The sequence below is a fragment of the Populus euphratica genome, unplaced genomic scaffold, assembly GCF_000495115.2.
Source record: "Populus euphratica unplaced genomic scaffold, PopEup_1.0 scaffold8.1, whole genome shotgun sequence".
Classification (NCBI taxonomy): Eukaryota; Viridiplantae; Streptophyta; class Magnoliopsida; order Malpighiales; family Salicaceae; genus Populus; species Populus euphratica.
Window position 1 is genome coordinate 1,468,714 of NW_011499855.1, and position 13,419 is coordinate 1,482,132.

At 34.6% G+C, this 13,419-nt stretch overlaps 1 protein-coding gene across 3 annotated transcripts; it reads right to left on the bottom strand.

The window, feature by feature from the left end:
• Nucleotides 1-526: 526 nt before the first annotated feature.
• LOC105122957 (Beta-glucosidase, GBA2 type family protein) lies at nucleotides 527-10,560 on the bottom strand. Of its 3 annotated transcripts, XM_011022364.1 has the most exons (19): nucleotides 10,115-10,558; nucleotides 9,846-10,010; nucleotides 9,086-9,196; nucleotides 8,892-8,948; nucleotides 8,704-8,780; nucleotides 8,515-8,614; nucleotides 8,318-8,391; nucleotides 8,038-8,138; nucleotides 7,849-7,952; nucleotides 7,234-7,287; nucleotides 7,078-7,133; nucleotides 6,953-6,991; nucleotides 5,260-5,401; nucleotides 4,813-4,997; nucleotides 4,043-4,110; nucleotides 3,809-3,881; nucleotides 3,166-3,227; nucleotides 1,686-2,970; nucleotides 527-1,140 (listed from the first exon to the last, which is right to left on the bottom strand). In XM_011022364.1, the coding sequence occupies exons 2-19, from the start codon at nucleotides 9,924-9,926 to the stop codon at nucleotides 879-881; spliced, it is 2,931 nt and encodes a 976-aa protein (XP_011020666.1). In that variant the 5' UTR covers nucleotides 9,927-10,010; nucleotides 10,115-10,558; the 3' UTR covers nucleotides 527-878. The 3 variants fall into 3 exon arrangements, with proteins under 3 accessions (XP_011020666.1, XP_011020667.1, XP_011020665.1); XM_011022365.1 differs by having other exon boundaries at nucleotides 1,686-2,949; nucleotides 9,846-10,560; XM_011022363.1 differs by having other exon boundaries at nucleotides 9,846-10,558.
• Nucleotides 10,561-13,419: the final 2,859 nt, after the last annotated feature.

A 13,419-nucleotide genomic window follows, 5' to 3' on the forward strand; every position in this document is an offset into this window, starting at 1 on the left:
TTCAAGATTACATCCATATAAGATAAAATATAAGAGAGAGTTGCTCGTAGTTCAAAGATTACATCCATATAAGAGAAAATATAAGAGAGAGTTGCTCGTAGTTCACAAACCACATTTATGAAAACTTCCATTCCACTTGACGAATGAACAAAATCTAACAAGGCAGAGAATTATAAATCTACAAAAGAAGAGAGTGAGTCGAGTGCTTCTTCCAAGCCCGGAACTTCTATAGAATCATTGAATGCTTTGCCTTACAATTCCTTCAAGCATCATTCAACTGAATTACGGCCCACAGCTAAATGTTTCCGGTCCACACACTCAAATTAAATCTAGCTAGCTTGTTGGCGTAGCATTTCATACCTGGAAAGTTGCATTGCTTTCCTAAGTTTCTGAAAGCAAAACGCTAGAAGAGATTCTGCATATCAAGATTTCAAAGAGTAGTCCTACACAACTCATGCCGAGCAGCCCGAAAGAACTGATTTCAACGTCGAGTGGCCTCCCTGCGAAACTAAAGCATTCCCACATCTTGGCATGTAACTTGTACTTGATTACATGATATTACATTATTAAACAAGAGGATTTAAAATCCTCGTATCATACAGATAGAAAAAAGAATAAATAAATAAAGAAACCATGAGGACCAAACTCGTTGAAATACAATAAAGTCTATTTAAGGACAGAGAGACTCATCTTTATCATGCAACTAAAATTGGCTACTAAGGCAACAGCTTGCTTTTTTATTGCCTGTCTAGGAAAGAAAGATTTTCCCAAACTTCTCCCCCTACTTTCCTATGGAAGAGAGTTCAAGAAGGGAAAAGGAAGAAAAAAAATATAATTAACATTTTTCTTTACAAAGATTACGGGACTTGTATGTATCATCAGCATGAACAATGGAAAACTGAATTGCCCAAACAATTAGCTTTCGTTGCAATCTTCCTAACTCCTGTTTCACCTATGAGGGAGAATCTTGCACTAGGAGATAGAAGGCTCCTTTCCATTATGTTGATCTTTGGCGCGTCAAGAATTGCTTTAGGGAGTGATAGTGCCCATTGCATGCCCCAGATTGCAAGGGGTCTCATATAAATAAGGGAACGAAAATGCCCATCAATCGTCCATGCCTCTGGAGTCTGGAACCAGTATCTGTATTCCGCAGAAAGGAAGATTAACCCACAGTTATTATACATTAAAAAAAACACATCACAGACAGTACAGCAAGGAGAAAGCAAGGACAGGCTCTTCCCAATGGCTAAAATGATGGGTTATCAGAAAGCCCAAACTCAACTTTCTTTTAGCTGGGAAGCCAACTAAATCCATGCATGAATTTGCTTGGACGATGAACAGATCATACTTCTCAAGGTAAAAGTTACACATTGTAGGTTCAATATTGACCACGAACAGCCAACAGTAAGTCTTCAAGAATAACACGCAGTTCACTATTTGGTACAATTTTCACAGGAATTTGGCATGGAAAAGAAAAGAGGTAGTGAATGAGGTAGTAACAGTGTTTTCCATGTAGCAATGGCTTTTGATTTAATCCTAAAAAGAGTTCAATTTATTTGCTTGCTTTTACTGTGTGAAGGAGTTCAATTTATTTGCTTGCTTTTACTGTCAGTAACTTCTATATCTGAGTCTTGTTCTGTGAACACACAAAAATAAGAAAACAATATAATATGCACAGAGCTTACCCATAGCCCTCCTCAGACCAGCCTGCAGTGAAAATGCCTTCAGCAGTAGTGAATGCCTTGTCTTCCATTCCAGAGAGAATCATGGTAGCAGCCACAGCATAGGTGACACCAGACCATATTTCACGGGACTGCATACAAGTTTCATCCACCTTTCCATTCGGATGCATTCCATTTACAGCACCCATTTTACCTCCTCGAACTTTCATTACATTGAAATCATATATTTTATTAAGAGCACTTCTGATTTTAACATCATCAAAAAGTGACGGCAAACCTGAAGATGCCATATACCATTCCCCTGCCAGTTGATCTGCCTGTATAGATTTACTGTTATTACTCGAGCCACTGTCATAGTTGAAATATGAACCATTCCATAGTTTTGATTCAAATGCTGATTTTGCCTTTGCAAATTTGCTTTTGCATAATTCAGCAAAATACTTGTCGCCTAGTTGTATGGCCATTGCAGCAGCAGCTTGAAGGGAGGCAAGCCATAAGCAGCCACAGTAAGCACTTACACCATGAACTGTCCAAGCATCATATGTTTGATCTGGGAATCCATCATTTTCAACCAGACCATCATCATCCCTATCAAATTGTTCCATGTATTCCATGGCAGTGCGTACTGCAGGCCACACATCAACTCCAAACGACATATCCCCTGTTGCAGCAAAATCTCTATACACCTGAAGCACAAACTTAGGATTCAGATCCTTCCACTTGCTGGTATCATGTATATTATATGCATTCATTTCATTCCACGGATCATGCGTCCCAAGATCATGAGGGACAGCTCCTCTAGCCTTGCGAATTCCAACACTACCATCAGCCAGAAACTTTACTTTTCTTCCATCCTCCGATAACACAGCTTTGGCAAAGTCACGTTGAATATTGAGTTCAATTTTGGGAAACAATGCAAGAAGGGCAAAGGATGCATAGAAGTGCACATCATATGTGCACCACATGATATATTCAACTCCTTCCAAGTACAAAAACCTACCAACATCATCGCTCAGAGGATCAAGAAATGTGAAAGGATCTAAAGTGTGGTCAAGGTTTCCCCCTTCCCGAGAGACTGCTGATTCATCTTTGCATGTGCGCTTTGTATGGAATGCCTTGTTGTTTTCTTTTTGTTCAGAACTAGTGGTGTTATGATGATTAGTTGTAGTATGATTAACTGCACCTCCATTGCAGTTTAATTGGGGTTCAGTTACTTCGATCCCTGTGGTTTCTACTTCGCTTGACCGATGATGACCATTTCTTGTATCTGCACTTGGAAGGGAAGAGTCTGTACAGATTATGCTAATGTTAGTTTCCTTTAGGAACCATATCTAGCAGCAACGACAACAATATATATATATATATATATATATATATATGATTTAGTGATGAAAACAAAATATGCACTTATGATAAGAGCATCATCAGAAGTAGCTGTAAATATCATGATAGGAAAGACTTGGCAGTTAGTATAGATGTGTACCAATCCAAACTGTCCCACCAGCAACCAAAAAGTAGAGCTCATTAAACAATGTGAACTTGTACCTGTGATATTAATTATGGTGTTAAAACAATGTAACCCAGAAAACAGGAATATGTATTTGCCCACAAAAAGTAACAGCATTTAAGCATTTGAAAAGAACATAGCCACAAAAGTTAATCTGAGTGGCATTGATGTCTTTTAAGGCTGACATCAGATATGATGGCACAATTGGTGCTATTCGGGTGCAGAACATCATTAATAAAAACTTTGTAAGAACAAAAAAGGTGTGATTGGGTCAACAACATGCACAAGTGCACTCACACATCTAAGGCCTCAAAAGATACAAAACAACGCCTATGTGCCGGCTTCTTCCCTAAATTAAAATGGTCATTCGTGCAAGGTTTTTTTTACTGATTAAGATCACAAATCCATGTGTACATGCACTCATATAATGTTCTATTCTTTGTTTGCATGTATTTTAGCCTCTTTAGGCAGCTTTAATTAATGTATTGCTCCAAGATATATGCATCCAACATTAAGTGTAATGGCTCATCCACCACATCAAGATGGTTTTTAAGTGTTTTTTGCTGTTCAGATTCCGAGGTAAGTAATTGGTAGCCATTCTTGTGGTCAAAGGAGTTACCATTCTGGTAGTTTTTCATCCTTGAGGATAGGATCTTGCCATTTCTCAATCTCTTCCTCCCACTGCTTGTAATCTGATCAATATTCATAAAGTTTAGATTGTTAAAAAAACTCTAGAAGCTAAAACTAAGTTTAAAATTGCAACCTTAAAATAAGGAGTTTGTTGGCAGACTGCTTAGCAAACAAGATGGTTATATTAGAGGAATCTAAAAAAGTGAAAACCAAGCATGCATACTTGTCAGCGCGTCATGCACCAAATTCTGAGCCGCTCTTTCGGAAGTGCCATAAAATTTTGTATATCTCCTGCAAAAAAAGAAACATGCACAGAAATCAATTTTCTCTTCACAGAATAGCGTTCCTGTCATGTCTGTAAGTAATACAATCAAAAACATGATTCAACCGCACAAAGAGCTAGAGACATGCACGTAATACACCATGAAATACCATGCAAAAGATACAGCCAAATGAAAAAACAAACAAACACTACCAGAAAATCAACATCTCAATGGTATATAACCCAGCAGAGCATGTACAGGCAAAATACAAACCAATATGCTAGATAATTAAATATCAAGGAGGTTAAAATGGGTTTGTTACAACATCATATGACAGTTTTTGTTCCTGGCTCGAGGATATAAAGCTCTAATTCTGATCAGCAAGTCCGACAGAATGAATGTTGAAGTCGTCCAGCCAACAAATGGAAAATAATATTCCATAACTCACATTGATGAGTTATCATTGCACTACAATGCACTTGTAACAATTGGGAGCCTGAAGATGTTTAGGACTTATAATGCTAAGATTTTAATCAAAGAAAATACTAAGTAGAATTTAAAATCTCAAAAAGAAGACTCCAATCACCTAGAAAGAATATAAGACGGACATAAAAACACTGAACATATGGATACAAGATTTTTGAACAGTTTCAACTTTCAAGCAATATAAATTAAAAACATAGGGTGCAATAAAGAACATGAAAAGGGGAAAGGCTAATCATAGATGTACCTATGGTAGGAGCTTCCCTTCAAAAACTTTATTTTTGGAGATGACCAAGCAAGAGCAAATGCAACAGTGCACTTTCCATGAGGTTCCACCCAGGCAGAAGCTGAAACGGCAGCACAAAGTGTCTCTCCATGTGATGAAGGCATGCTTGGTCCGCAATTAAAGTTCCCCCGATCAAAATGTCCATCCTTGAAATGCAGGAAAACAAGTTCAAATTCAATTCTTTTCCACAAAGCATATAATGTCAGCTGTGGACATCAGATTCGAGAAACAGTACAAGGAATTTGGAAAAAAAGCACTCTTTATATGAAAGCTCAAAAGTAAGATTCCAGGTAAACTATATGGACAGCAAAGTTCCAGGTATGAATATCAATTAATCAATCATATCTGAGACAAATGCCTTCAAAAGTAGCAAGAGATTGCTGCGATGAAAAGACAAGAAACCAGTACCTGTACCATTGTGCCCCACATTGCCTTTGCCGTGGTACAACTTCCTTCAGACAGCCCAAAGCTAGGCAGAACAGTGACACTTACATTCTGAGTTTCACATGCAGCAATTGCAAATGTAACAGGAGGGTTGCCCTTTGCAGTCCTGCAGCATTGTGATAATCATTAGAAATGCTTCAAAAATAGATGCTACTAACAATCCAGAATGGAGAACTATAACTTCCATGATACAGAACATTAAACTAAACTTCAAAAATTCCAAATGTAACAAAAGTTTCAGAAAAGAAGCACTTATCCAAGGAAAGCAGTGACTTTAATAGGCATGGAAGGGAAGATTAAAAATAGATAGATAAAAGGAGAACCCTGATTTTCCATGAAAAGCCTATGCGGGGTGAGATGAAATGAATGACACCAAAAATTTTGGCACCAGAGATGTTATTAGAAACTCCATAATATCCACCAAATAAATAAAATATTTAAGACAATTAGAAGATTTGAAGCAAGATTTTTCATTGACAATCATATACAGCATTCATCTAATAGTGGGCACAGAATGGATGTTGAAACTTCAAGGCTGGAACTAAAGGTGAAAAAAAGTCCAAAAGTGAAGGGGGGCAGAAAAAACTTAGCAGAATTAGGAGAATGAAACAAGCAGAGATGATCATAGAGTGATCCAATTGCAGCATTGTGCATGCTACCTAGGTTTATATTAACTAAATTAATTGCATCATCCGCTTCTACTACTTTTTTGTGTGAAGGGAAGAATGACAGAAAATTCACTCTTCATGACTGATTTTCAAGTCCTTAGACAATTTGACACCTAGGAGAATCATGCTTAAGATCGTTCAACATGGTAATACAAACCACATCAAAAGGAGGGTGGTGGAAGCTGACTTAATGGAAAGGGTCTCAGAAAAGTCAAGAGGTTTACATGGATCGAGTCATAAATAACTTGATCAGCTTGTAGTTCAATGGTGATTATCAACAAATGAAAGACTCAACTGCTCTCTCTCTCTCTCTCTACACACACACATGTATATGCCACCATGCATCCTATTCAAACAAATTCCAAAAATAAGGTAATCTTTTTTCATATAGGTGCATTAAGGCATATTATAACTGACATTTGTAGCCTATATTCATTAGTATATGGATGTGGCCGCATTAGTACCATCTCATTTTCATATTGGCAATGTGCTCCAGGCAATGTCATCCAATATTCATTACCAGGTAAATCGACCATAACAGCCAAAGAAAAGAAAAGAAAAGTCAACATCCTGCATGATGCATTGCAGAAAAGTCTTGAAATTCTCAATAAATTATTTTATTCGTGTAAGGTTCTGAGGGCTGCACCATACAAATATCCTTAGAGATGTTGATTCTGTCTTCCCACCAGGTGATTTCCATTTTATATTTCTTTGCCAGGGCTAATTACTGGACACCCCTTTTCTTCTGTGTTGTTATGTCCAAATATTTTGTAAGTAATAAGCTAGTTCAGCTCATTTGTTTACTCAAAGGATTAAGGAGCTATTGTTCTGCCTTGCCTCCACATCATCTTCACTAAAATATTCATTTTCCTATTTTAAGGAACAGGTGGGGCAAACAGTTTCCTCTGCTTTCACCCCCTGTGATGCATTAAACAGCAAGAGAAATATGCAAACCAACCGTCATAAGCATTTAAGGTTTGATGACTTGCTTGTGATGTAGAAGTACGCCGGAGACTCCATCTTCCCCTCTGTCAAAGTAAAAGAATAAATTCAAACTATGTTTTAAAACATGAAGGAATATAAGGAACATGGAATGAAATGTGCATATACTAACATGAATGGTTCGTTCACGTGATCTCCTGACAAGTGTGAAATTCCTCCAATTGAATTCTGCACCAAATCATACATCAATAGCCTAACATCTTATGACTTGCGAAATCTTTCAATTGCCCAGAAGAGTGAAAAACAAACATTGTGAAATGAAGCTTACCGCCCATGTAAATAGAAGGCTGACTTTGGCTCTTTCCTTTCCGGTGTTCACCAACTACAACAGAAACAGATGGAAGCTTTAACAAAAACCAATAAAAAATATAAACAAGCTTGAAATGCTTAAAGGGTTCAATTATCTCAGTTATGCGATCCATCAAGATTGCAAAATTCAAAAAAGACCATATGCATCCATATTTCCAAGACAAACAAACCAATACAAATCTACAGTCTCTTTGTTCAAGTCAGTCTCACAAAACCCATGATGTAATTCTAGGTTGAGATAACCTCATAGAGCTTCATGATAAACTGACCATTCTTTAGCATACCCAGCGTATAATATGGAGACATTGAAGTTCAATAGCTTAGCAGGACATAAGAGTAAGTAAAACCCAATAGTTTATGGGTCAGCTAAAAATCTTTAATTGTTTTCTTTCCCCCCTGCAGAAGGTTCTTTCTCCAGTTACTAGGTAGAATTAAATTCACAATATTTGCACCCAGGTGCATAATACCATATTTTGACAGAATGGTGGTAGCAATAAGATCTGGCCAGGTACTTAATTAATAATTTCATTTTAACCACATCTGAATTCTGAAATAAGAAGTGAAATGAACATACAGTGTAGACGAAAACAGCAGTAGGAAGACTGCTATCTCTGTAATTATGTGGTATGAATGGTGATATCTGTCTACAGGAGATTTTCAGCTCAGGATCTGGTTCACCTGGAAAACAAGAGTCCCATCATTAAAATAAGAAATGAAGAGGACGACTCTTACAAAAACAGAAAAGGATAGAATAGAATAATACCATCATATATTGTCCATGCCCTTGGAAATAGAGCGTGGTATGTGGAATGCTGGCCACTCAGGTTCCAACCCCATGATGAAATGCCCTGATCACCAGCTTTCCTGTGACAATATTACAGCAAAATTAGATTATGAATCTCCATTTTAAATACTATAATTTCAATTCCTTCAACACGTTGATGAAAACAGCATAGAAGCTGCTGTTGAAGAATGTAATATGCCTCAGTCATGCAATTTCTTCCTAAGAGCAGCATAAAAGCTGCCATCAAATTTCATCTTACCCTATCCCTTCATGCTGGCCAGGAGCCAAAACTGAAGCATAATTTTTGTTCCCTCCATCTCGAGATATAAAAATCTGCAGTACCCCAACATGGACAATTATGTCACATAACATCAAAGGAAAAATAGCAACAAACAATTCGAAAGGTCGGAAAGCATGAAGCACACAGATGATAGGTTGAGAAAGGTAGAGATTTACAGAGAACTGATTGGCCATGACAGGTGAAGATTCACATATACCAGGTACAATTTGCCACTGCCTGAACTCGCCTCTAAAACCTCTGGATATGCTTCCACTTCTGTAAGAGAAAGCAAGGTTGACCTTATCAGACAGATAAATTAGAAGAGATGTTAGGATGAAATGGAGGATCATATACGACTCACATACCCCATTCCTCCAAGTGGAACACCCTGAGATGCTGATGGCTTGCAACTTTCTCTGGTGAAGGGATCTATAGGTGCTTTCTACACAAATTAAGGCAGGCCCAACTTTAGTCAAGTAGCTAAAATTTTATTATACACTGTATTTAAAGGATAAATAAAGAACTTCTGAAATAAGAAAGATGAGAGAATTACCCTTCCTTGAGATGCTTCCTGCCTGACATAAGACCAGAGCCGAATACCCAATCTAACCTAATGTTTCAAATTCCAACACCATACAGAAAGTGAGAACCGGCACAGAAATTGAAAACGGAAATCATATATGAAGACTTCTCTGTCCCTTGAACCAGCAAATACGTATTAATATTTACAAAGATCATATCACACACCATCTGTATCGCTTCCTTAAATGTAACGCTGAATTCCTTAAGAATATTGGCATGGCTGTTTAATCTCCTTCTCCAAGCTTGCTCCGGTGGGGCAGCACTATCAAAATCAAACTACAGTTTGAAGAGGAAATAAAAAGTATGTTGAGAAGTGTATTTGAAACTGTAGAAAAAATGATCTTGTCTAAACAAAATCTAGTAAAGATACGATTATCAGCAAGACCTGGTGTACCATTTTTTGAGGCATGATATTTCGAGTGGGTCTTTAAATCATATATCTGATTTCAAACATCTACATGTAACATGTGGCCTTTTAGAAAGAGCAGCCTGTTGGGAGCCCCAGTCAATCTATACAAACCCCTTACTCGATTGATTGAAAAAAGATATTAAGCCACTAAACTTGCATCACTTCTTAACAGAGCAGCTCAGGAAAATCACTCATATAGAAAACCTCATTTCCAAGAAGTCTTCACAACACTAGCCATAACTAGCAGAGTTAATGCTGCTGTGCATAATTAAGCTACTAGATTTCAAAAACTACACATGCAAGAAGCAACTCCAAAAGCCAACAAAGTTTCTGCTGATTCACTAAAACAATATGTAGCTTAAGGCATGATCCTTTTGTACATCTTAAATAGCAACCTCCAATTTCTATTTTATTTTTTACTTGTCATGAATTTTCTCAGAAACCAAACAAACGACCCAAATCAATAACAAAAAAGAAAAAGATTTATAATACCATAGCAAGAGAGGGAGAGGTTACCAATTGTAAGGTGTTTCTGCTGATATACTCCTCGGGAGGCCATGAATGCTTTCTACAGTGAAACAAATTGCTAGTCACCATTTCGACTAATTTTAGATTCTAATCTCTCTCTCACACTAAATCTCTCCTTTCTTCTCAGACTGCGAATCCAAAGCTCCAAAATATCTATATAGAGGAGTAACACCAACAAAAAACTTCCTTCAGCTCTAAACAACTATAACATCCAAAATCCAAGCAAACACCAAAACTTCACATCAAACAAAACTTGCCTTTCCTTCCAAGATCCTATCAGTATCAACCTCTCTCTATAATTGAACTCCGGATGAAAGAAATCAGCGGAGAGCGGACCGAATCAGTTAATATAGAATTGGATTTCTCGAAATTCGTGAGAATGACTTTGATTGGCGAATCACTGTGTGTAATTGGGGCGTGGCGAGCGGAGGATCAGCCACCTTCAATTCTTAGCTCGTACGATCGCCAGGTGGTCCAGGAATAATGCTACCTCGGACTGCCCTTCTTCTTCTTCTTTTTTCCTCTCTCTAAAACAGTAAAATTTGGTGCTTTGCTTTTGATCGTGATTAAGCAAAAACAAGCACACCGAGAGAAAAGATGAGAGATGGAGTTTTTTATTGAAAAAATGGTGGTGTGTGGGGATTAATTAGGATGCTTTACTGTGGACTATACCGTTCTGGATTTTATTTTATTTTTATATTTTTGCGTTTCCTTAATTTATTTATTTATTTTGGAAATAGTCAATCAATCACTATTTTTATTTTTTTTGAAAAATGAAAATAGTGAGCAGCGAAATTCTAGATTCGGTGAGATAGTTCTTTCGTCCATTTATCGATGGTGGTGCTGAGGGAGCGTCGTAAGCACCCGTGGTTATGTTAGTTAGAGAGCCGCTGTGAGTGTCATTTGGCTCCGCCTGGGTTTTATTCAACAGAGACGGCTTTGGAGATTTTTAAATCCCCATAAAGCTATGAGGTTAAAAAAAAAAAAAGAGCTTTTTTGTTTTGTTAAGATCAATATAAGCGTTCGCATAAACTTTTATAGCTTTTATATATTTTAATTAATTTTATAAATTTATAATTTATAATTATTTAAATTTATAATAATTTTAAAATTTATAAAACTCTAACCAGTAATTTTTTAAAGCAAACTCATCAGTTAAACTTTCTTGTTTTGATATAGCTTCATAAGTTATTATTAACTTTCTTTTCTTAATTTGCAGTTTATTTATTTGAAAGGTAATATTATAAATCATTCGGATATTGATCTTTTGTTTATATTATATTTGTTGTATTTGAAATAGTATATTTTAGATTTAGAAATTCAAGATTATTTAAAAAAAATATTTTTTATGTGACTTTAGTTATAAATTAAAAATATATTGTATTATGAGTTTAAAAAAAAAAACTAACTAGCTTCACCTGACTTTACTATAAATCGAAGCCCCGATGGTGGCACGGATAGAGCCTTGCAATTTACCTTCGACGGCTATGGAGTGGGGTAGAGGTAAAACTGAATTTGTGGCGGCGATTCCTCACCTTCCTGGGGTCTGTAATCAACGGACAGTATGTGTGACATCGCTTGTAAGAAAATAATTTTTGAATCTAAGTCATGATTTAAAACCTTTTTTTATAAATAAACTATGTTTAGTGAAAATGACTAGTTTGAGTTAGAAAGCTTTAAAAATTTTAATTTTTGATTAAGTTAAAATTTTGACTTAAATTTGCATTGATTTTTTATTTGAGTGAAGATTTATTTATAATAACTTTTATATAAATCAAAAAAATTAAATAACTTAAATAAATTTATAAAAAAGCATACCAAATAAAAATCTACTATTTTTGTGGAATATTTTTTTACAATAGTTGTCATTTTTCAATTAAGTACAATGGAGTAGGAGCTCCTCGGTCATATAACAATACAAGACAGAAAATCTCTTATTTATAATAAAATATAAAATTATTTACAATAATTAAAAAATATTAATTTTAAATTATTTTTTAATCATTGAGAATTATTTATTTTTGGATAAAAAAGTGGACTAGACCAATTAAGTGTTGATATAACAATTAAGATGCTGTTATATTCATGTAAGGATAAAAATATAAGTTTAATTATTAAAAAATTACATTTATTAAAAGAAATAGCCACAAACCTCAAATAAAACTATTCTCGTCTTTTTCAAAGAATATGAGAATACTCAGGTAAAAACCAACAAAAAATGGATTGAACTTTATAGCTCAGTTATACCGCATGTACGTGCATATATATATATATAAGAAACTAGATAAAAGCAAATGGAGAGTATGCTTGACATCATTTGTAAAAAAATAATTTTTGAATCTAAGTCGTGATTTAAAACCTTTTTTATAAATAAACTATGTTCAGTGAAAATTACTAGTAGTTTGAGTTAGAAAGCTTTAAAAATTTTAATTTTTTATTAAGTTAAAATTTTGACTTAAATTTGCACTGACTTTTTATTTGAGTGGAGATTTATTTATAATAAATTTTATATAAATAAAAAAAAATAACCTAAATAAATTTATAAAAAAGCATACCATATAAAAATCTACTATTTTTGTGAAAAAAAATTTACAATAGTTGTCGCTTTTCAATTAAGTACAGTGGAGTAGGAGCTCCTTGGTCATATAACAACACAAAACAGAAAGTCTTTTATCTATAATAAAATATAAAATTATTTACAATAATTAAAAAATATCAATTTTAAATTATTTTTTAATCATTGAGAATTATTTCTTCACGGGTAAAAAAAATGGACTAAACCAATTGAGTGTTGATATAACGATTACGATGCTGTTATATTCATGTAAGGATAAAAGTATAAGTTTAATTATTAAAAAATATACTTATTGGAAGAGACAACCACAAATCCCAAATAAAACTAGCCTCGTCTTTTTAAAAGAATATGAGGATACTTGGGTAAAAACCAATAAAAAATGGATTAGACTTTACAGCTCAGTTATACCGCATATATATATATATATAAAGCAAACGGAATAAAAGCAATTCATGAACATTAAATATATTTTATTTTGTAATTAGAAAAGACAAAAAACAATGTTTGTGTACAGATATTTATTTTTTACATTGGTTTTCATGAGTTATGAGGAGTGTTTTGATATTTTTTTATATTATTATTTAAATTTTTAAATAAAAAATTATTGGAGCATGGTGTGTGTCCAAGACTAAATAACATTCATATCATTTAGATTATACATGTGTTATCACCCAATCGCCAAACCTATTATTTTATTATTGTTTTAGATGTGTCTTTTAGTTTTCTTCCACGTGGTTTTGAAGTGTGATGGCGTATGATGATTAAGTTATTGCTCGAGGTTTTTTTTTTTTTTTTTTCTGACAAGTAAAGTGCATAATTGTACTTCTTTTGTATTTTAATTTCAATCTTTACTTGTTTAGTTTCTTATTTTGTTTTTGTTCTTTTTATTAAAATTTTATTCGTTTTCTTTCCAGTTATTCAATTACAGTTTTTTGTAAGTTTTGTTTTTTATTTTTATCTTTATGTTTTTTCTTAACTCTTTTGTTG

Bases quoted from the DNA above. Each gene is read 5' to 3' on its own strand.
- LOC105122957 (XM_011022364.1), bottom strand. From the start codon at position 9,926: ATGGTGACTAGCAATTTGTTTCACTGTAGAAAGCATTCATGGCCTCCC. The intron at 7,134-7,233 runs GTAAGCTTCATT...GATTTGGTGCAG, and splicing joins GCCTTCTATTTACATGGGCG to AATTCAATTGGAGGAATTTC. The intron at 5,402-6,952 runs GCAAGTCATCAA...ACAATGCTGCAG, and splicing joins GGCGTACTTCTACATCACAA to GACTGCAAAGGGCAACCCTC.